A 25,697-nucleotide genomic window follows, 5' to 3' on the forward strand; every position below is an offset into this window, starting at 1 on the left:
TATATTACCTTTTTACTGATGGGGATTTACCTCCAAAACATGTTTCTTTAGCACAATACGTGCATCACTTCATCCGATCAAAATCAGTGCTCGTCAAAATATATAAGGTGTATAAGGTGTGATCAAAACCGTGCCTGAAGAGAATTGATAGTCAAACAGCCAAGGAATATAATAATAAAAAATAAAACTGAGAGTTTACCTACAATTATACCTCGTGATCCTGACATTTTTCTTCATGAAGCAGTAGAAAATTATGACTTCAAAGAGGGATCATGTATGGGAAAAGACCAGCCTATGTCACTGCAATGGTGCTATACCAGACATCAACTGACCGCGACCGACACTCAAACTACATCAAAAGAACCTCTGCACCTTGAACAGAAGTTGATTATACTGATACAGTATTATACTGTGCCAGTCTGTCAAGAAATGTGCCTGAATAAAAAATAAACCATTAGTCTATCCGGGAAAAATACAGCAAAATGTAACCAAAGATGCCCTCTCAGTAAAAAAAATATACTACAGGGTTTCCTGCTGACCATATCCGTACATGAATTCCTTTAAAGATCCGGGCAATTTAAATGTTTGAATAGTAGCCAAAAAATTAGCCCGAAATCGCAGATTTTTCTCATTTTCCGTAGTTGAAAATCACGATGGCTGGAAACCATCACTAATAACAGACGGGTCCGTGATTGCAAGATGATCTCAGATGTGGCCGAGATCGCAAAAAAATAGTTACAGGAGTTTAAACAATTGCAGGCGACGATCGCAGATTTTACCATGTGAAATAATCTCAGGTGTTGTTCACGTTTGCGGTACATTAACACAGTTATTGCCGCAATCATGAGAAATTAACACAATATTTGCTGATGGGTTTTTAAAAGTACTAGCAGGTTTAAAAAAGGGTTTTCCTAGAGATGTTGAACCTGGAAAATCTGGAATTGACCTAGAATTTTATTTTGACGGGACACTGGGCACCAGGGGTAATTAATTAAATTAACAAGTGCAATGTACGAGTTTGACGAGCATAGCAGTAATGAGTAATTGTGATCGGATGAAGTGATGCTCATATTGTGCTAAAGAAACATGTTTTGGAGGTAAATCCTCATCGGAAATAATAAGGTGATATAAATCCAGGTAAATTAAGAAAGACTTTCTCCATACATCGTCATTAAGCATGCGATCCATACCGAGTAATTAAAAATACTGATAAAAATAGTAATACAAATTATAAATTCCATGTATCTAAACGACGTGTGTGGGCACTGGACAGCGCCATAGTCTATCTTCAGAATTATTTACTGACACTTCTAATCTGTAAAAAATGTAATCGCTTGAATTTATTCATTTAATTTTTTATTACAAAATAACAGTTTTTGTAATTTATTAAATATTTTCGCTTCAGTAAAAAATAATATGCTATTACTAAAAAAACCACTAAGATACAAATTCAAACATCATAACCTTTTGTAAATGTCATATTGTTATGAGTAAATTGGCGCTTGTTGCAATGTTCTATCTAAAAGGGTTCTCGAGTTATGAGCGTTTTAGAAAGGTTTTAGTAAGCGCCACCCCCCCCCCCATCATATACCTCCCTCCCAGGGGGCGACAACATGCATTTTCATGATCACTATAGTGCCTATAACAACAGTCAGAAATAAAATTGCGTCAGGCTTTCCATGCATACTCAACCCCTTTCAGATCCTATACTATATAATCAAACCACACCCACAAATCTATTATTCTTGGTAATTTTTTCCAAGTGAATGCTTTTCACTATTTATAAAACTTATAATGAACTCTATTTAATATTTTGAATAATTTTAAATCCAACTAAAATCGTTTCCCCATCTTTGCACCTATATATAGTATTATATTAAATATTTATTATGTGATGTGTTTATGGGTACTGATACTGGCAATTCAATCAAAAGCCAGAACAAATATTAGTCCAAGAATTTTAGGAATAATAAAGCCATTCGACCTAACAAATTCGGACTAAGTCGAAACTTTGCACAGTTGTTTAGTAAGCCTTAATAAATAAAATCTCAAAAGTCTCCATAAATCCGTGCTGTGCTTCAGCCGCCATATTGGAAAATGGTGGCCAATTTTCACTTTTTTGACAATATTTCACAAACTATTGGTCCTAGAGAAATTGTGTAAATACAAAAGTTAAAGAACGTCTAATAATGCATCTTTTTTATAATAGAGGTTTGCTCTATCTCTAATGGTTATTGAGATAAATAATAAAAGTTAGTATTAAATAAAAAATTCCCATGTTATTCTTATGGAGGAAAATACAATTGTTGCAGTTTGCTTATTTATGGAAATATTTTTATCAAACTTGGCAAATTTATTTATTTTATACTAAGCTATTAATATTTAACATAAATATACACTTTAGTACCCTCTCTATAGCAGTAAACCTAGTACTCGTTAAATTTAAAGTTATTTTAATAGGGAATCTATCTTCCTTTTTTAGGATATATTTTTAGTATAAATCCAGTCAGGCAAATGGATATTCATTTTTCAATCATATCAACAATCATTTTTCTTATTAGTATTATGATTACAGCCCACTTACGATTTTGTCACTACTATGTAACTACTAAAAACTTAAGTGGTACCTACGTTATTACTCCCGGTATAATTTTTTGTCGGTAAATATTAGGAAATTGAACCTTAAAATCCGGACTAAATTGCAATTTTGCACAGTTAAGCACAGTGAGACTAGTTGATGAAAATGGCAAAAGTTCCCAAAAATACCGGCTGTGCCTCAGCCGCATTAAGTCCGGATTTTAAGGTAGAATTTCCTAATATTTACCGACAAAATAATTATACCGGGAGTAATCAGTAGGCCTACCATGTAAGTAGTTACATAGTAGTGAAAATATAGTGAGTGAGCTTTAAACTTACTTATATTAATAAGGGAAAACTATAGTTAATATGTCTAAAAAGTAAATTTCCATTTGCCAGACCTGGATCATTACTAAAATATATCCTAAAAATATAAGATAGATTCCCTATTTAAATAACTTGAAATTTAACGAGTACTAGGTTTACTGCTATAGGGAGGGTACTGAAGTGTATATTTATGTTAAATATTAATAGCTTAGTATAAAATAATTAAATTTGCCAAGTTTGATAAAAATATATCCATAAATAAGCAAACTGCAACAATTTTATTTTCCTCCATAAGAATAACATGGGAATTTTTTATTTAATACTAACTTTTATTATTTATCTCAATAACCATTAGAGATAGAGCAAACCTTGTGATATAAAAAAGATGTATTTTTAGACGTTCTTTAACTTTTGTATTTACAAAAATTCTCTAATAGGCCTACCAATAGTTTGTGAAATATTGTCAAAAAAGTGAAAATTGGCTGCCATTTTCCAAGATGGCGGCTGAAGCTCAGCAGGGATTTATGGGGACTTTTGAGATTTTATTTATTTAGGCTTACCAAACAACTGCAAAGTTTCTACTTAGTCCGAATTTGTTAGGTCGATTTTCCTAATATTCATCCACTATATCTATTGTTCTGATATACAGGGTGTTTTTAAAAGAATGCCAGGATTTAAAATGGTAATTGCTTGGATACTATTCAAGGTAACTAAACGTTTTATACGTCAAATTAAAGCTAAAATGACTAAGTTTTGTTTCCCGTGTAGCAAGGGAGGAAACTTTGACCTTGGCATGCGTAAAACAAGTGCAGGGTGGTAGGCTGCCATTGTGACTCATACGCTTGACTCCAGTCGCCAGTACGACGTTTAAGGCGCAACAGAAGACACAGATTGTAATCTATAGTTCGCAGAGTTTATATCTGTTGCTAAATTAAACTAAATTTAAATCTACTTGATGATAAAGAAACTTGAACTGGTTTAGTGAGTTTTGTGGCACCAAAGTGTTTTGAAAAGACATTTATTTACCTTGCCGGCTAAAAACAATCGATGACATAGTTGAAGAAATCTGACAATTCTGCATCAGAAGCCCGAAAGATTCTATTGCCCAACGAAGTCTTCAGTTTAACAAACCTAAATTTGCCACTTTATAATGTTATCTATAAAAGATATAGTCTTTGTGCCAAAAAGATTTAGTTAAGACATCAGATAAACCCGCCGGTCGCCCTGAGCGTACATACTTTTCCAGTTTTACGCTCATATAAGATTGATGAAAATCAGAATTTTATTAAATCATTCCGAATTGTATGAAAGAATGAGAAAAAAATTTTATTCTTTTCTCTTCAATTTGACGTTTAAATCGTTTAATTATCTTGAATAGTCCCCGAGCAACGACCGTTTGAAATCCCGGCATTCTTTTAAAAACACCATGTATTGCACCACCTGCTAACTTCATATTCACTATTCAATTAATCTTCTCCTCGAGTATATTGTACACAGACAATGTTAGTACAAAAGATGGAATAAGAAGCTGGGTGGTAAGACCTAAACCCAGGAATGATTAACATTTTCATTTTGATGTTCCCAAAGACTAAAAACTCTATTTGTTCAAATTAGTTAAGGACTACTTAAAAAGTGAGATATTAATTAGACAAGTTAAAATTTTATCATAAATCAAATATTTAAACCTATGTTTATATTTACACATCAGGACAAACTGTTGTACAAGACGGAAGTGGCGAAAAAAAGGAATAAAATACATTAAAACTTTATCAATAATTGAAACAATATTTAAAGATATTAAAACAGTAACACTTAATTTCTGTGAACATATACAGGGTGTTTTGAAACTCTCTCCCGAAACTCCATGTTCCTTAGGTCAAAAAAATACATATTTAATATCCTACAAACATATGCCCTATCTCGCTTCGTTTTCCGTGTGTTAGTGTGTATAGGCGCCTGTTGGTCTTATAATTTCCCTCTCTACACTGTGAATGGCTTGCCCTTTGTTACGGGCGGTTGCCATGATATTAATCTAAGTTAGCCTAAAGTTGTTTAACCCACGGGTATTTTTAACAATCACTCAATAATTACTCAACCACACTAATCAACTCCACAACACAGTCCAATAAACTCAAATTGACAGTCGATAGAACACGATAGAATACAATACTCATCCAGTCATAAAATAGTGTCCTAAAATACTTTACGACCTTAAGAGACGGACATTCGTTATATCAACTTAGGGATATAAAATAAATAACTGCAAGCCATTAACCTTTTTACAGTGTTCGGAAAAACCGTCAGATATTTTGAGGTGTTATTTATTGTACATGATATGAAAATAAGCAAAAAGTTTCCATAATTATATAAACTCAGTTATAGTTTACACCTAATAAGTCAAATTTTACAATTAAATTGAAATATACTATGATTTTATCGTTTAGTGTACATTTTAATAAGTAAAAACATAGTTGTATCAGAATTAATTATTCTACTACAGTACCAAAACTACAGTATTATACCAGTAGAACCCTTAAAAATTACATTGTATGGTATTTGAATTAAATTCAAATTTAAATTTTTTTTAAATGTACGCAAAAAAGTAAAATAACACGAGCAGCGCTGGTCTAATGTTTTTAGAAAGCGTAGTCCGACCAATGCCACGGAAACTTTGGCTGCGGTGGGAGATTGGTGCACACACCCCCCCACACACCGCTGGTAAACAAGTCCAACGCTTACAGTATTTTTGACATAACTTTGGAACCACTAGAGGTACCAACTTCAAACTTGTTAGGTGCATGATAACTAATAGGAAATATTTTTTTTTCAAAACATCAAGTTTCTACTTCTTATAATTTCAAAATGGGGGCCATTTAAATTTTCAAAGCATAATAACACATAATAGCTTTCAGTACTACCACAGGGATCCTCGGATTTTTCTATAAAAAAACTTAGCACTGGATTTATGTAGTGTTAAATCATAAAAACATACTACAGCAACGGAGAAAAAACTATAACTTTTAATAATACAGTAGAAACATTCAAAGTTGACTTGCTTCAACTTGCAATGCAACGCTGTCATGACTTTGAAGCACTTGAACACCCAACGTAGCTAGCTATAGAGTTTGCTAGAAGCAGGTGTGATCTAAAACCTGATGGATCAATTAATGCCTTTAAAAAGTAAGAGGAACAGTGAAAACTCAATGTCTATGTCACTTTAACACAACTGACCTGTGTTGGTTTTGCTGTTGCAGTAATCTGTCAGAAACTTCTCCAGAGTGAATCTTGGCAAATGCAAATTTTTCACCACCTGCACAGGATCCCCTTCTTTCCATAGAAAAACAAGGTCATCCGTAGTCCAACCATCTAAAAAATATTTGCTTTCTAAGGAAGATGTATTTGAACATACTGTAGTTCTTGCTAATATAAAGCAGCAAAGACTTATGCCATTGATAAGAAAATAAAGAATTCAGATAATGTCTTGATAATGGAATACCTATTATCAACAATATTAAAAATTATACAAAAAGTCAATCCAATTGCACTAAACCTCAATGGAAAGTTTAAGAACCCAGACGATGTCGCCAATGCTTTCAATACTTTTTTCCATTCAGTTGATGAATGTAAATCAAAAACAAACCCAACACCTCTTCACAGTCATTTCTGGCACAGTCCGCTATCATCAATGGTTTTAGCTCCTGCCAGTGAGATTGAGGTCGCACGTATCATTCATGATCTTCCGGCAAAAAAAAAAAAAGGACGATATTAATGTTAAGGTTGATGTGGACAGTTAAGCAAATTTATTTGCTTATACTGACCTCATTGACCAAACTCATCAATCTGTCACTTCAGTCAGGAACTATCCCATCTGGATTGAAAATTTAAAAAGTCATTCCAATATTCAAAAAAGATTATCCAAAAATGTTTAATAATTACCACCCTATTTCAATCTTACCAGTTAGAACTTATTTAGAAATAAGCAATTTTAGAGGATCTTTCTCACAAGGCTTCAATATTTTTTGAAAAAGTATAATATTCTTTCAGAATCAATATGGATTGAGACCGGTAAAATCCACGATAGACCTGGTAAATAAATTTATTGAAGATTTACTTGAAGGAGCACCAAAAAAAGACACTTAGTTCTTCATCGATCTTTCAAAGGCGTTCACACACAGCCACCTCTAACACAAGGCCGCGGCGAGTGAAAAGCGGCAACGTCGCATCAGTGTCTTGGCGTTCGGTCGTTTTACCATTACAGTGAATGGAGGAGTCGCGTACTCTACGTACATAATCGCGTTTCTACTACCTTTAATCATTAGTAATGACATTAAACTTCTTACTACAGCATGCCAGATAGATGTGATGTGCCTGGATGCAAGAATAATTACGATAGCTCAATTAAAAATGAATAATACATACAGTGTTCTAAGATTCTACTTGATCCACCGCGTAAGCAACAATTAATTGCTTTCTGCTATTCTTCGATCAAATTAGACATCTAAAAAATATTCTCGTTTTTGTGTGAAACATTTTTCACGAATATGAGCTTAGATTAAATTTGTAAAAAAATGTAAGAATAAGACAATGATTCGTGTAAATATAGACGCGAGAAGCAAGTTTTAGGTAGTAATGCCGTACTATTTCCTTGTTTATTTGTCTATCTTATTGATAAATGCTGTTGTTAAGTGATTAAAATAACTTAAATAAATGCCACTTCAAAGAAATAAGCCGGTGTTCCTGTTAAGTAGGCCTACTATTAAAAAATATGTAACCTACTGCACCATCTAACAATAAAAGCATCATAGTCTCCGAATCCAGTCTGAATGTTGATGTGATAAAAAATTCTATTAATATTGTGGAAAGCCATATAGAGGCCTAGCTTCTAAAATCGTTTACAAAATGGCAAACGTTTTTCTTAGTAATTATTCAAAGAAAATAAATTATTTAGTCAGTATGCCTTCAAAATGAAAACTTCAAATTTTGTTGTCGCTAACTTATGGTTTCCTCAGGTAGACTAAAACATAATATTCCTATTAAAAATTTAAAATTAATTTTATTTGAACAAATTGTTAGATGTTAGTCTCTACAAATCCCAAAGTCTCTACAAATATTGAAGTGGCAATAAGTTAGTCCTACTGTATAACCATTCTTGGTATAGTAGCTTTATTTTGTAAAATTTAAGCACAGTCTGTCTGTCTAGTAGTTTTTACTATGTTGAATAACACACATATATACAGACACCATGAGATTGTTATATAATAGTGTAGATTAACAAATTAACAAAGGAAATATTTAAAGTTCATCTATTTCCACATTCATCGTACTTACAATACGATAAATGCAACCAAAAACATTATGTTTGTATATTTTTAGTTTTAGACATATTGCGGTATGTTGCAATTTTTCACTAAATAAACAACCTAGATTACAATTTTGTCTATTTTACCATACCTTAAAATCTACTAAAATATGTTATTACGTATTTAAATACTTTCATTCATTAATACAGAGCAGCAATACTCTCATTGATGTTCATAGCCTAGCGCGTGTGAAGACGGACGCAGAGGGGGTGTGATTGCGGCGTTGCCAGTTCGAACGTCGCGGCCTTGTATTAGAGGTGGCTGTGGTTCACAACATCATCAGATTGCGTGGGTCACAACATATTGTTACGGAAACTGGATCTTTGCGGCATCCGTGAAGTCCCAATTCTGTGGCTGGAATCTTACCTTGAGGGTAGGACCCAGTACCTACAGGTATCAACTTGCAGATCAAAGACCTTAAGGGTTTGTCAAGGTCTCCCACAGGGTTCAATCGTTGGTCCAGTTTTGTTCTTAATTTATAATGACATCTGCTCCTCAATGTTATGGCGGAAAATTCATACAATATGCAGATGACACGCTCTTTATTTTCAAACATAATTCCAAGATGCTCTAGAACTTTAAATTTTTTCAATTTAAACACCTGCATCCAATTTCCGAAAATTTGAACACAAATCAGTCAAAAACAACGTACATAATTTTTTTCCTATGTCACCTTGACGACGAGTGTGCGCCCACAGTAATGGTGGATGATACCTGCTTGAAAGAGGTTGATTTCACAAAGTTCTTACAGATGCACTTAGATAGAGTGCTGAACTGGCAAGATCATATAGATAGCATTATTTGTTCAAAAATTAAAAGGGGAATTTTTATTTTTGCCTTGTGTAATCTTAAGCCTTCATGTTCAATACAAGACCAGGTCATAGGCTATTATGGACTTAATCATCCACATCTTTCCTTCGGATTACAATTGTGGGATGGTTCTACCAGGCGAGATTTTAAAAGGCCATTTAGAAAAAAAAAGTGCCGTATAGACTTTCAGTTTCAACATGTGCCTATTCAATGCTGAGTTAAACTTCCTTCTCAAGTCCTCTTGAGAGGCTTAAAAGTCTGGAAAGTGCCTCTAAAACAAAACTGAAACGTGACTTTAAAAAATCAAGTGTTCTATTCGGTTGATGAGTTCACTGAGCACCGTTGGAGTTGAAGGTACAAAATTATATCCCCTAGGGGTTAAATGTTAAATGTATAATTTTTTGTAGATTTCTTCCGTCTCTTGCATGTATTACTGTAGTATTGATTTATTTGTTGAAAGTTAAATTTTATATATGCATTGTTATTTTTTTTTTAACTTCTATGTAAGATATTGTATTTATAAATATTAGAATGATTATGTTTGCTACGCAATGTACAAATTTTCAAAAGTAGTGTACCATATGATATAATGGTAAGTTGTTTTCATCTTTTAAATTGCTAGGATTAGGAATCTTCTTTCTGAGCCTGGCAGAGAATCCCGTAGATAAAGACCAAACCAATGTAGGGTGCTGTATCATTGATACACCTCTCTACGTAGTTCATAAATGATCACAAGAGCTCAGAGGTAGGGTCACATCTGACATAAAGACATTGGTATTATAATTATGGTAAACAACATAATTAATTATTTGTTCTTGAATCTGGGAATACCACATAAAATCTATGGAAAATCCTCTTGGGTTAAGTTTTGCTTTTCTCTTGATCTTGATAGTGTGTATAATTTTAAGGAACTAAAGTAAATATGTTATTTTCTAATCTGTTAGTTTAACCCAAAGCAAAAAAATCATAACATGAAGTGTTATTCTAAAACTCCTAAGAGGACTTTGTCATTTGAATAGTAGTAGTAAAACCCTTTGACTACCAATCATTAACTATTTAAAATCTAGTTTAGGAGCTCTTTAACAAACCAGTAGTGACATAGTGAACAACTATATGCTATTTTAGGCTATGGGATATGCTGCGTGTATTTTATACTTCATCTATTGCTTGAGCCTCCCAACATATTGGAAGAGGTTCTTTATGTTTATTCTCTTCCAACCTTTTGGAAGAGGGTTTATGTTATGCATTGATGGTCCTTACTAACAACACTGTTCTATATATGTACAGGGTGAAGAAAAAGTCCATGGACGGTCAAATATTCCAAAAAGTTATAAAGACAATGCTTCAAAACTTTGTACATAGTTACTAGGCTTTTAAAATCATTTAAAAACATTATTCAGTTATGCACTACCTCCTCAGGGGGATGGCCCGCCAAGAGTCAGAAGAACATCTTAAATTGAGCATCATTTGATATGCACATAAAATTAAAGATCTTTGTTAGTAAAGTACAATGCTGCAAACCCAAATTTAAACGATCAACCGAGTCAAAAATGACAACTATTCAAAGATGCATTGATTTTGCATTGCTATTACAGTATACGCTGCCTCTGGGAGCGTGTGCTAGAAGTCGGAAGAAAATCATAAACGTATGCATAGGTAAATGTACACATCAAATTAAAGGTCTTAATTAGTAGAATACATTGCCACAAATTAGAGCTCAAAATAACAACTGAGTAAAAAATAGCAGCCCCCCATTAAAAAATTCAAAATAGCAGATTCAAGATATCTTTGAATGGCTGCCATTTTCGACTTGGTTCTCCGTTTGAATTCAAATTTGCGGCATTGTATTTTACTACTAAAGACCTTGTGCATATCAATCTATGCTTACATTTAAGATTTTCTTCTGACTCCTAGCGGGCCGGCCCCCTGAGGAGGTAGTGTATTACTGAATAATGTGTTCAAATGATTTTAATGTCTATATGGGAGTGTACCAAATTTTAAAGTTCTACCTTTATTACTTTTTGAGATAACTTGCACCCCCCCTTAGCTTTTCAACCATTTGAGATATTTGAAATCTGTTTACGGCAACCTTCTTAGATATGAGGGGCTACAAAAATTAATTATGGTCAATTTAGAAAATTTTGCCCTTAGGGGTAGTAGGGGTAGGGGGTAGCTCAAAATTTTAAAATTACAACTATAGTCCAGTTTAGTATCATTTTACAGGTCTTGAGGAAACATAAAAATTGACATAAAGAAAACCAAAATCGGCCCATTAATAACAAAATGGCGCCCTAAAACGTTTCAAATCCAAATAACCATGAGGGTGGCTGAAAATTAACTTGCACCCCCTTTAACTTTTTAACTATTTGAGATATTTGAAATCAGTTTGCGGAAACTTGTTTGGATAAGAAGGGCTACAATAATTATGGTCAGTTTTGAACATTTTGCCCTTAGGGGTAGTGGGGGTAGGGGGTAGCTAAAAAATTTAAAATAGCAAGTATAGTCGAGTTTGGTATCATTTTACAGGTCTTGACGAAACATAAAAATTAACATAAAGAAAATAGAAATCGGAGCATTAATAACAAAATGGCAGTTCAAAATTACTTTTAATGATAATTGTCTTAACCATTTTTAGCTGCCCTTTTGTTATTAATGGTCCGATTTCTATTTTCTTTATGTTAATGTTTATGTTTCGTCAAGACCTGTAAAACGATATTAAACTCGACTATACTTGCTATTTGAAATTTTTGAGCAACCCCCTACCCCCACTACCCCTAGGGCAAAATTCGCAAAACTGACCATAATTATTGTAGCCCTTCATATCCAAACAAGTTGCCGCAAACCAATTTCAAATATCTCAAATAGTGAAAAAGTTAAAGGGGGTGCAAATTAATTTTCAGCCACCCTCATGGTTATTTGGATTTCAAACGTTTTAGGGCGCCATTTTGTTATTAGTGGGCCGATTTTGGTTTTCTTTATGTCAATTTTTATGTTTCCTCAAGACCTGTAATATGATACCAAACTCGACTATACTTGTCGTTTAAAAATTTTGAGCTACCCCCTACCACCACTACCCTTAAGGGCCAAATTTTCAAAATTGATCATAATTATTGTAGCTCCTCATATTTAAGAAGGTTGCCGCAAACGGATTTCAAATATCTCAAATGGTTGAAAAGTTAAGGGGGGGGTGCAAGTTACTTTTCAGCCACCCTGTATATGGATATGTAAAAGGTAGTTGTGTTACCTTTTGTCTGAAAAATAATTACACAAATAAGTCATAGATACCCATGCATCAAGATTGGCTAGAACAGGCTTTAACGACACATCAATACATGCATACACATGCAAGGATTATTCTTGTTTCAACTGTAATCAATGGTATTTTGGAAATTATTTATTTTAAGTAACCGATTGTTACCTGTTAAGTGAAAGTGACAAATAAAATCTGCCCAGCCAGTCAAGATCAATCCAACGCAGCTAAACTATTTATCAGTCGTGCAGAAGAAATACAACTAAACACAACCCCATTCTAGATGCCTACTCAGCTATTCAATTTAATCTTTGCCTAATAACTAAAATTAGAACAAAAATGATGCAACTGAAAATAGAGGCATAAAATTAAAATAGTTCTTTACAAGATAAACAGTAAACCTATCTCTCTACCTGTTGCATGTTCTGCAATATCTGTATCAACCGGAATTAATTTTGAAACTGAAATTTTAGAAACTGTAGCAAAATTAATCAGCTTTATGTAATTAATGATTATTAAAAATATAAATATACATTTCAAACTATATTTCTAAAACTACCTAATAATGATTAAGTAAATATGACTAGAACACGTCAGGCCATGCAGACTGTATACTATAAAGAAATACATGGATGGTATGTATTTACTAAAAAGTATACTTTGTAAATACTGTTCCACATTACCTTATAATTAATGAATATTATTAGGTAATACATAATTGATTTAATGAAAAACTAGTAAGATTTAAATGTGTAGTTAAAATATCAATTTACTGACATTTAGTTTTTAGAGGTAGGTACCTACTGAAAAAAAGTCTAGGCTACCATTGATAAAAAAAAACATTTTCAGTGTTTTAAATTTTTGACCAAAATTTTCACTTAAAATACCAAAAGGTTTTGTTACAATGATCAGTATAACAGTGTTTATGGTAAAGGCAAGTTTCTACTGTTTCAATCAATTGATAAAATACCTACCTTTGTATGGTTGCCATTTCAGTTAAAAGTATTAGTGGATAGGAAAACTGAAATATTAAAAAGACGCAAATATAAGCAACCATGAAATTCAAAAGCCATTCGAATTATAAAGCAAAGCTAGTGCACAGCTTTATCTTGTTTCCAGTTTCAAAATCAATGTTGACAAGATATTACAGAGGTTGGAGATACTTACAACTGGCCATTCGCAGAGAGCACACCTGCCTATCCAGTGGATACAGTTTCAGGTTCATTGGGCACGACAGGGTCAATGAAATTCTGCACAACAAATTAAATACGATCATAAAACGAGTCATTGAGCCTACTTACAGCTTGCCATCCTTAGTGAGCAGATTTGGCTGTCCAGAGGGTACAGTTTCAGGTTCATGGGGCACGACAGTGTCAACGAAATTCTGCACAAAGCACAAATAATCAATGTTAAGAAGACTATTTTTTAGTGACTCCCAATTTGACGGTGAAATATTCTTACTTTACTTAAAAAAAGGATTGCTCGAGAAATTAAGACTTTTAGTACTTGATGTAATGGGTTAAATGATAAGTCAGAGCCGAAATGGAGATAATTTTATCTGCTATAAGTTTATAAAACTTAGCTGATGATTCAGCCATATGCTGCACTACGTGGCAAAACTGTAACAGGACAGAGTCATTATCACAAGTTTACAGGTTTTGGGACTTATCTACTGACATGTGAAAATAACGTTATTGTCTTTGGTCTCAATTAATTTTGTTGAAATACTCTTAGATTACCGGTAATGAATAAAAAATGTCGTATGTCAAATGTGTGCATGTGTGTGTTATAACTTATTTTTATCAAGTAGATGTATTTTTATCAAAGATTTTTCATATTCTGATGTGATTTGAAAATTTGCATGCCAAATTAGACAAAAACAGTAAATTGTATTAAAATATAGGATAAGAATATGTAAATTTTTGAAAAAAAATCATGCATTACGGTAGTTAATAACTCTAGTTGAGAAATGGCTGAACTATGAATTATTAACCCACGTTTAAATGAAATGTTATTGTTAAGAAAATTGGAGCTTTATTGCATAAACTAACGCCAAAATTTTATTTTGAAAAATACTAAGGAACCCAAATATTTTAAATTTGATTTTCATGAATTAGGTGCTATTATATTGACATCAAAATTTGTATGTTTTATTAGGTACCAGTACCTGGAGACCGAGCTTTGCTCGGGGAAAATCATTAGTTTACTCTGAAAGCAGTCTTAGTATTGCAGATACATTAATCCATTCCCAAACTCTACACTGTATACTGATTCTTGTATTGTTTGTTTAAAAAAAAAAAAATCCAGCAAATTTAGTTATAGTATGTAAGAAGCATAAGTTGATTTATTTTAATTGTTTGTAGTGGTAACATTGTTTCTTTTTTCATTTCCCTCACAAAGTTTGATTTCATTCATAATTCTGTATCTCATGGCAGGCAAATCTCGTAGACATTGTAAGTACAAAATATTATTATCCATTAAAATCTAGGAAAGTAAAATCTGAAATTAAAATTTGTATTAAAAATACTATTGAACATGGATATGGGAAAATAATATTCACTGTTGGTTAACCTCAAATTCTAAAATATGTTAAATTAGGTTATAAGTATGTTAACTTGCAAAAAGCACATTGTACGAAAGAAAATGGTAATTGAAATTTATATTTAGAATAGTTATATTAGTAATATTTATGCATTTGTATATTTTTTTTACAGACGAGTTCCTGTATTAAAATAGAGCTCTACGGAAGGCCATCATAAAGTAAGACTGTTTCAATTAAATAATTAGGTATTTAGGGCTGAGATACAGAGGTATAATTTAACTAAAGGAAAAGTATATATTTGTTATGATTACATTTATTTTGTTAATAAAATGTCATTGTTGTACATGAAAATGAAATGGCTTCTTTTTAACTTAGGCTGAATCCTATTGAAGTTATATAGTTCTGTAGTATAAATCATTACATTTATACTTTTATTGGACCTTACGAGTATAAATATATGCGCCACTCTGCTATACAGAACAACAAAATATAACAATAAATCAGGAAATCACTATAGCCTACTTTTAAAGTTTTATCCAAGCCTAATTTTTACTAGCCTAGAGTGAAATATTACATTACAGCCTAATTACTAATGAGCATGAATCTATAGCAAGATAATTTCATAAATATGTCTAAATTTAACTTGAATTACCTTATCAAAGAAGAGCTAACATATGAGCTCTTATCAAGAGGACAAGATATTATCAACAAGGATGTTCAGAGTTTAAGGAGGCAATTAAGGTTATGTCAAGACGTTCCAACAAATGTCATTAATTTGAAAGGGAAAATTATACTTAAAGATGAATTTGACACGATAGAAAACAAATTATATAGTGTAGAGGAACTAATAGGTCAGTGCAAGGAAGCTAATAGCAACTTATTAGTAGCCAAAATCAAGGCTAAGCTAGCCCATTTAGCCTTAAGAATTTCACATATGAAACTGTGTAAATTAGAAGAATCATTTACGAATAGACTTACTGAATATGTGGATAAATTGCAAAAATCCACGTCGCAATTTGAAGCTATCCTAAATGACATCCCTCAGGAGGAGTTGGCGGAATTTGAAGAAAGGTTAAACACATCTATTTTGGACGAAGAGGAAATCGACTCAGAGATAAATAAGCATGTTGTTCACGATAGACAAACTTCTTCTACCCCTACCCAACATAACACACAGACACTGGAAGTCGTTCAAGATTTCAAGTCTATAGAAATTCCATTTAACAATCGCCTTGGTCCACAAGTACAACCACTAGCAGGCCCCTCTCAAGAGATTGAGAATGTAAATGTATTCGGAAAAATTAAGAATCCGTTAGAAAATTATCTCCAAAAATTCAGGATCTGTAATGGATTAGAAATCTATCCTCTGCTGGACTTTTTAAGAAACCTAATAACCATCACCATCGAGACCAATCTTACTTCACACCAACTGTTTGAAATCTTGCCTACATATACTTCTCAACCACTCACGAATAAAATATTAGAACACAAGAACACAAATCAATCAATAGACCGACTACACACAGATATCATAAATACTTTCATACCAATAACACTGAAGGAGAAACTGAAACAAGAACTTATCTTTAGACCGCAAAAAACAAACGAACCGTTGTCAATTTACATAAATGAGGTCAAGACAAATCATCAAGTATTGAAGGGAAATCTCACTGAAGAAGAATTGGTTTGTTTCATCAAAAATGGCATCCATCCGGAAATCAGAAATAAATTAGTGTTTGAAAAAAATCCGATAACCTTCAGAGACCTAGACCAACTGTGCATAAACCTAAACAACGTTAATTTTAATGATTATGTCAGACACAATATGTTTCCTACAACGTCAAATACATCATCAGGACATATGCATAATAGGTCAATTGAAAATCAGGGAAATCATGGGTATGGACAAACGTCAAGTGGGACCTCATATCCACGAGACAGGGTTTGTTATAACTGTGCTAGACCAGGTCATACAGCAAGACAGTGCTTCAGAAAACCAAAAAACTCATAAACTTGGGAGGTGTAAGAACCGAACTTCACGTATCTTATCCTCCCAGAAAACAAAATGTTAGTGATAATACAAATCATAGTTTCGCATTCAAAAATGAATTAAGACAACTAGTTAAAGGGCACAACAAATCAAAGAAACCTAGCATAACTAAAACCAAAGGTAAAACAATACATTCTTTACCATGCATGCAAATAAAATTAACTGGGAATATACATGTAAAATCTCTACTCGATACTGGAGCCAGTAGAAACTTTATAAGTAAAGAGCTTTATGACAAACTAAACGCAGTAAATAAAATTAGAGGAACTAAGAAATGGACTGATATAATGTTAGCTGCAAATGAAGAACCGTTGGACATCATAAATGAATGTAAGATAAAAATCAAGATAAGCAAGTATTCCTGGTATGAAAAATTTTTGGTGATAAAACAAAACTATTATCACATGATAGTGGGAGCTCCATTCATTCGGAACAAAGGCCTAATTATCGATTTAAATGCCAACAGCTGTTATTTTAAATTCGCACCTTCAGACAAAATAAAGTTGTGTGGAGATGAAAATTGGCAGAAATTAGCAATAAATAATATTCATATCGGAACTCCAGAGATGACCACAGAAATAGAAGAACTAGTAAAATCTTATCCCAATGTATTTACTGATAAGATTGGTGAGGCACTTGACCTACAAGTAGAACTAAAGCTTACTGATGATAAACCTATATGTATTCGCCCTTATTTTCTAAGTCCGCCCACTTTGAACAAAATGAAAGCTATAGTAGACGATTGGTTAGCCCAAGGTATAATAGAACCATCCACTAGCGAATATAGCAGCCCAGCATTTTTAACAGCAAAAGATAGATTGGTAGTCAACTATTCAGAGTTGAATAAGAAATTAGTGAAAATGAACTATCCAATTGGTGACCTCCAAAATATGTATCATCATCTACAAGGGGCTAGTTACTTTACAGTAATCGACTTAAATAAGGCTTTCCTTCAATGTCCTTTAGCGGAAAATTCTAGAGACATCACATCATTTTCTACAATTTTTGGGAAATATCGCATGAAACGTGTTTGTTTTGGACTCCAGGTTGGAAGCTCCGTTCTATCAAGCTACTTGGATAAAGTTTTTCAAGATATAAAGTTTAAATACATGGTAAATTTCTGTGACGACATAGTTGTTTACAGCACTAACAAGTCTCTGCATATGTCACACGTTAAGGAGGTCATTGACAGACTCGCCAAACACAAACTAACAGTAAACGTTGACAAAGCAAAATTTTTTTGTCGGGAAATCAGCTTCCTAGGACACTTAATTAAAGACAACACTGTAAGAATCGACCCAGAACGTACAACTGCCATTCAGAAGTTTCCCGAACCTAAAAATGTAAGACAAGTAAGGCAATTTACAGGTATGTGTTCTTATTGGGCTAAATATATCCCTAACTATGCCGATATATGTGCACCTTTACACAGTTTGAAACAGAAAGGAAATAAATTCATTTGGTCCCAAAAGTGTAAAACTGCCTTTGATACGTTGAGGGAGAAAATTTCAAATCCCCCAATTTTGCAGTTAGCTGATTTTTCAAAACCATTTGTTTTACAAACGGATGCATCGCAAATAGCGGCAGGAGGTGTTTTATTGCAAGAAAATGAAAATCAAGATCTACTACCAATTGCCTACTATTCCAAAAAGTTCAATGATAACGAGCTCAAATACAGTGTGTATGAGAAAGAAGCCTACAGTGTCATATTATGCATCGAAAAATGGCATGAATTTTTGGAAGTACAGCCCTTTAAATTGATAACAGATAATCAAGCTCTCAGCTACGTTCTAAACACTCGGAGGAAACTGGGAAGATTATCAAGGTGGGTAGAACGCCTGTTAAACCTCCCATTCACTGTCGAACATAAAAAGGGAAGTGAAAATATCTTAGCGGATACTTTATCCAGACTTTTTGATGAAGAAGACATCAATCATGACGAAGACATCACAACAGAAGTGGACTCTACGTTGAAGAATATAAATAAATCTGTAAATATTGTTAGGGAAGAAATGAGGAACAAGAAGAGAAATGTAAATAAAATAAATCATGTAAATAGTAGTAATAAGAAAATGATGAGAAACAAACAAGAAGATATACATTTTTGTAATCTAATTCAAGAGATACCCATGGCATTAAATGACTTGAAGTATCACCAGGGAAATGACCCCAAATGTGCAGAGATAATTAAAAGCGTACAAAATAATACTAATCAAGAGTGTTACTACCTGAAAAATGACGTTTTGATGTACAAAAATCAATCTGGAAAAAGTAAAATTTATCTACCAGACAACTTAATAAATTTGGTTTTCACATTTTACCACAACACAATGATCGGAGGTCATTTGGGAATCTCTAGGACCCAAGGAAAAATAAATGAATATTTTTACAATCCGATTTTAAATGAAACTGTGAAACAGAAGATAAAACAATGTAAAATATGTGCTATGTCGAAGACCACACAAAGAAAATACGAGGGTAAACTAATTTCAATCCCAGTTGAACAAACCATGAATACAGTTTTTATTGATATTCTAGGACCATTGCCGAGATCAAAGGGACAAAATAAATATATTCTAGTGATAGTCGATGCATTCACTAGATATTTATGGCTTCACGCTCTTAAGGACTGTAATTCAAGATTGATAATCGCAAAACTTCAGCAAACCTTTGTGAATTTTTCAACTCCGAGGATATTAGTGTCTGATAACGCTTCATATTTCATATCCAAGGAATTCAAGGCCTATTTGTTTAAACATTTCATCGAGCACCGTCGTATAGCGATATATCGTGCAAACGGAAATCGAGCTGAGAGATTTATCAGAGATGTGTCTACACTATTGCGATGTTTTTATCACAACAATCAATCTAATTGGGATGACAATTTAGGTTTGGTCCAACTTAGTTTAAACACAGCTGTAAATTCGTCTACAGGTCAAACAGCCTTCCAAATGATGTTTTATCATGAATGTAATAACGCACTATCAAATGTTTGGAATATACAGGATTTAATTTCAACAAAGCTAACTGAAGATGAGAAGAAAGAAAATTTAACCAAAGCTATAAACAACATCAAGAGAAGCATTAAGAAAAACCAAGAACGTGCGAAATACAGGAATCCAACATCGCCATTCACTGTCAATTCTATTGTTTATGTCCGCACTCACTATTTGAGCAACAAAGTGAAAAACTTTTCTAAGAAGCTTGCTATCAAATATTCTGGACCATATAGGATATTGTATTTCATCACGGACGTAACAGTTTTGATACAGAACGTGAATAATTATCAAGACGTGAAGAAAGTACACATTGTGGACCTCAAACTAGCAGAAGACAAATGAATGTGTTTTAAACCCGATGCTTACACCGGACTGAGAGGACTGAAACTACTTCAGAAGATTGTATTACTTTTTTAGAGTAATGTCAGGGAATGTATATTTTTATTAAGGAGGTATACAGAAAGAAAAGCGAATTATTTTAGCAAACAATGGCGAAAGAAAACCAAAATTTCAATAATTAAATAAAATTAAATGTTAATAAATATAGCACATTCATTTAAAATAGTGAATCAGGATGAATGAATGTGTGAGTAAATGTATAGTTCAAATGTGAGTGTAAATGTGAGCAAATGGATTGATCAAATGGGTGAGAATGTGTGTGAAAGTTTTGACTAAATTAGTAAATAAGGATACGTGACTCTGAACACTTGACACTAAACTGTTACTTATACACTTATACGACAGGCCATACAAAACACAAACTTTAACGCGCACTAAATATACTAAACTTATAACTAAAACACGACACATCACACTAAAACGCACGCACTTCAACTAGTTTCAACTAATGTGAGCAAACAGGATTTTAAATGAATGCAGTTTTTATCTTATCTTTGGTATTCGTGATCATTATCATTCTTCCTTTTGGGCATAGTTTGCTGAATAATCTGCCTTGTTTTAAAAAGGGATATAGGAAAGTTTTGTTTGAATCAAATAAATGGATTTGTATTTATTTATATGTAGTTTTAAAATGGTAGTTGATGAAATCACAAAGAAAAATGTTAAGTTAAAAGAAATGTTTTAAGTCAAATTAATTTGGTTTCATATAACAAAAAAAGCAACAAAACTGAAGGCCCGCGCATTCTAGTGACAAACTATTTATACTACAATAGGTTATCTGAACTAACCGGATATTGTATTGAGCCGAGCTATTCTATTTCATTGTTGTGTATTTCATAGTATTGAATCTTGTAAATATCATTGTTTGTTATTAAGGAAACAAAAATTTGAACTAAATTTACTATGATTTTTTTTTATTTTGAAGTGGCGGAAAATTTATACTGATTCTTGTATTGTTTGTTTAAAAAAAAAAATCCAGCAAATTTAGTTATAGTATGTAAGAAGCATAAGTTGATTTATTTTAATTGTTTGTAGTGGTAACATTGTTTCTTTTTTCATTTCCCTCACAAAGTTTGATTTCATTCATAATTCTGTATCTCATGGCAGGCAAATCTCGTAGACATTGTAAGTACAAAATATTATTATCCATTAAAATCTAGGAAAGTAAAATCTGAAATTAAAATTTGTATTAAAAATACTATTGAACATGGATATGGGAAAATAATATTCACTGTTGGTTAACCTCAAATTCTAAAATATGTTAAATTAGGTTATAAGTATGTTAACTTGCAAAAAGCACATTGTACGAAAGAAAATGGTAATTGAAATTTATATTTAGAATAGTTATATTAGTAATATTTATGCATTTGTATATTTTTTTTACAGACGAGTTCCTGTATTAAAATAGAGCTCTACGGAAGGCCATCATAAAGTAAGACTGTTTCAATTAAATAATTAGGTATTTAGGGCTGAGATACAGAGGTATAATTTAACTAAAGGAAAAGTATATATTTGTTATGATTACATTTATTTTGTTAATAAAATGTCATTGTTGTACATGAAAATGAAATGGCTTCTTTTTAACTTAGGCTGAATCCTATTGAAGTTATATAGTTCTGTAGTATAAATCATTACATTTATACTTTTATTGGACCTTACGAGTATAACTGCTCGCCGTTACTACTTCGTAAGGAGTGGTGAAACTCCTTACGTCATGGACATGTTTCCCTCCTTTCCATAGCATTTTAGGATTGCAGATACATTAATGTAATTGCCACAAATGGTTCCCCCACTCTGCGATGCCAGCCTTTACTACTTCCTTCACCACTTCCTACGTCGCGGACCTGTTTCCCTCCCTTCCCATAGCATTTTAGAATTGTAGATACCTTAATCTAATCGTCATAAACAGTTCCCACACTCCGGACTACTCGCATTTACTACTACCTACGTCTTGTACACTTGTTTTCATCTCTTTCCATAGCATTTTAGTATTAAATACATTAATCTAATTGCCACAAACATTCCCCACACTCCACAATGCTCCTTTACTACTTCTTTCTCCATTTCCTATGTCGTGGATATGTTTCCACCCCTTCTCATAGCATTTCAGTGTTGCAGATACATATTATGCGACGTAGGAAGAGGTGAAGGAAGTAGTAAAGGTGAGCAGTCTGGAGTTTGGGAACTGTTAGTGGGGATTAGATTAAGGTATCTACAATCCTAAAATGCTGTGAGAAGAGAGGAAAACAGGTCCATGACGTAGGAAATGGTGAAGGAAGTAGTAAGGATAGCAGTGCAGAGTGTGGGAAATGTCTGTGGCATTTATGTATCTGCAACACAGTAAACAGTTTCCACACTCCGGACAGCTCGCCTTGACTACTTCCTTCTAGTTCTAGACTAGTTCCTACGTCGCGGACCTGTTTCCCTCCCTTCCCATAGCATTTACCACATATATTTCTTATTTAGCATATACTAAGTTCAACCTAAAAATACCAAAATAAATGGTATCAGCAATCTGATACATACTTTCTCCCATTAGCTTGTCAAAAACCTTTATCATGGGTAAGCGTTGAGAGTAATTATGATATTTAACCCTTCTCGGACAGCCTATAGCATAGATAAAACATACTCCCTTACTATATTTTTCATCCTTATGGAACAGCTGAAGACAATTTTATTGTTAGTTCTGTACGGTTTATGTAGAGGTCGTGTTTTGTTTACAATTTGTTTCCCGGTATTACAGTCGTTTAAAACCTCGTTTAACCAATTAATACGATCTAATCATAAACAATAACTTGTCCCCTAGTTATATAACCATACAGTATTGTACAAATCAAGAAATTAACCCTAAAATTATAAAAACAACATTTCATTGACACTAGCGCCCAGTGTCACCGTACATGAACTAGACACGAAAAACGTGCTTCAAAATTTACAATGGGACGAGAAGTCTACTTGTGTTGTTTAGTCTATGCCTATAGTATGTAAACAGACAGCAAAATTATTATATTAGGATAGAAACTAAAAAGTATTATCTTTTTTCTATCTATAGTATATAGAATGTTGAAAATAGTTTACCTATGCAGAACTTTTGTCCAAAATAATTTTTGTTATCCTTTTTTCACCTTTTTAATTTTTTTTGTTACGGTACATAAAAAATATTTATTAAATTTTTATTCTTCTAGGAAAACATCCCTTGTACATCAGCTAAAGATACAATTGGAAAAAAGATGTTTTTACAAAGATTATTGTTGTTATGTACAATCTACTATAACAATAGATGTCGTAATAATCGGCGGATATATCCGCCTACAGTCTAGGAAGGGTTAATAGGTAAAATCACATAAGTTGCATTAACATTTGAACCAAAATTTTTGCAGGAATGGGGGTTGTTCTATTTTGATAGAATTATAAAGATCTTAACTACCTAACAAATTTCAAACAGAAATGGTGTGTTTTTTTTAAATCAATTTTTCTATTTTCTATAGGTTTTTATGAGAAAATAAGTTACGATAACTTTTGAACCGTAATTTTTACAGGAATTGGAGTTCTACAATTTTTTTGAAATTTAAAGGGCTTCAACATACTAAATTTTATTAGAGTCGTTTGGGCCATTTTCAAAAAAAACTTTATTTTTCTGTTAGGCCTATTTTATGGTTTTTTTTATGGAAAAAACACAATTAAAAATCAAAATTTAAAAAAATATTTAAAAACCCTGGAGATACCATGGGTTAGTGCCTACATACCACATTAAATCAAAGTCGGACAATAAGAGGTGTGGTCTGTAGCTCTGTACACATCCACACATACAGACAGACACACCCACACACACACACACACACACACACACACACACACACACACACAGACAGATATCACTCCGAAAACTACTGTTTTGGGTTTAGGGGGACCCAAAATGGATATATCCACTCAAAACTCAAACCTACAGATTTTGACAAAAACAATACTTTTTCATATAGGTATGGGGAGAAAGTAAAAATCAAACCATGACTGAGCATGGCTTAGTTTTATGATAATCAATGCTTGTTTTACAAATCAAAATAATTGTAAAAAATATTATAGTCCTCCATACCTAATTTATGTGTGTAAAACACTCTTCACCCTTGATATAAATAATTTCAAAACATGACGTAGTACAATGTAGGCCCTACCTTATACTGTAGAGGACGGAACCATATGGAAATATTCTGATGTACACATTTGGCATGATGATGTTGTGGAAGTGTCCCTCCTTCTCATTGGAGAAGAACAGATCTGGCATCCACACTCTGTTTGCCTCTGTTAGTGTTAAATACTTGATCTTGCCTGAAACATACCAATGATAACTATCCGTCTTTTAACTTAAATAATAAATTATTTTGCTTAACTTCATCTGTGTAAGGATTCTCTGTTCTATGTCCATGTGTAGAAAAGTAGTCACAATGATTTAGTAAATATTTTAAATACAGTACAGTGCTGGTTTCACCTGGATACATTTTGTTATCATGGATGATAGTCGATAGCACAAACACTCTTTTAAATCAAATCTTGTTGGCTGTGTTGGCTGTAAATCAGCTTAAATGTTGTTTTGGAACTTGAGAAATTAGATCAAACATCTGCAAACCTTTTCAGTTTCTTTAGGTATTTTTGCCTGCATGTTTTGTCACATTAAAAGCATCGAGAGCTCCTGTATGACTTGTTTAATGTTTACCTCTAATCTTAGATTAAATACTATGTTTTGAATCAATTTGCTCTTTTTAGCCAATTTCCCATATAGGGAAATAAGCTATTACCGTAGTACTCATGGTAAGACCTGGACCCGGGACCGAATTACTTTTTCGTTTTGAGGTCCCTAGAGGCCAAAAACACCATCCGTTCAAATTCATAAATATATATGTATATATATATGTGTCCGTTAGCACGATAACTCAAACAAAAATGATCCGATTTTGATGAAATTTGGTATAGATGTGTAAACCTACATTTATTCAAACGAGTTCGCGAACCAGCATGATTGTACTATGGGAACGGGTGTTTATGGGGGGTTTTATGGGGTAAAAAATTGGTTTTTCCCATTTTGACCCCAAAAAATAATATTTAGCAATTTCTTTCCAAATCATTTTGTAGAACTTAAAAAAACTTAAAAACAACTTAGTATATTGAAGCGTTATTATTCGCCTAATGGTAACGGAGAAAATTCCAAAAAACTGTAAATTTAAAATTCTCATGTTATTCTAATGGAGAATAAGTAAACTGTTATAGTTTGCTTGTTTATGAACATATTTTGATCAAATTTGGAAAATTCATTTATTTCTTACTAAACTATTAACATTTTACAAAAAAAAAAAAACACTTTACCCTCCTTGTTGCAGCAAACATAAGT

The 25,697-nt window shown here is 32.8% G+C and overlaps 1 protein-coding gene across 13 annotated transcripts in view; it reads right to left on the bottom strand.

Annotated features, from left to right (window-relative positions):
- LOC128984115 (glutamate-gated chloride channel) overlaps positions 1 to 25,697 on the bottom strand; it is a 216,133-nt gene that overhangs the window by 40,300 nt on the left and 150,136 nt on the right. For all 13 annotated transcript variants that reach the window (XM_054403469.1, XM_054403433.1, XM_054403439.1 and 10 more), the window contains 3 exons: positions 24,487 to 24,640; positions 13,492 to 13,574; positions 6,136 to 6,270 (listed from right to left, as the gene is read on the bottom strand). In XM_054403469.1, coding sequence (XP_054259444.1) covers positions 6,136 to 6,270; positions 13,492 to 13,574; positions 24,487 to 24,640 — 372 coding nt within the window. The remainder of the gene's footprint in view (positions 1 to 6,135; positions 6,271 to 13,491; positions 13,575 to 24,486; positions 24,641 to 25,697) is intronic.

Source organism: Macrosteles quadrilineatus, unplaced genomic scaffold (assembly GCF_028750875.1).
Source record: "Macrosteles quadrilineatus isolate MER2022 unplaced genomic scaffold, UCM_ALF_1.0 Scaffold_1__1_contigs__length_201487025, whole genome shotgun sequence".
NCBI lineage: Eukaryota > Metazoa > Arthropoda > Insecta > Hemiptera > Cicadellidae > Macrosteles > Macrosteles quadrilineatus.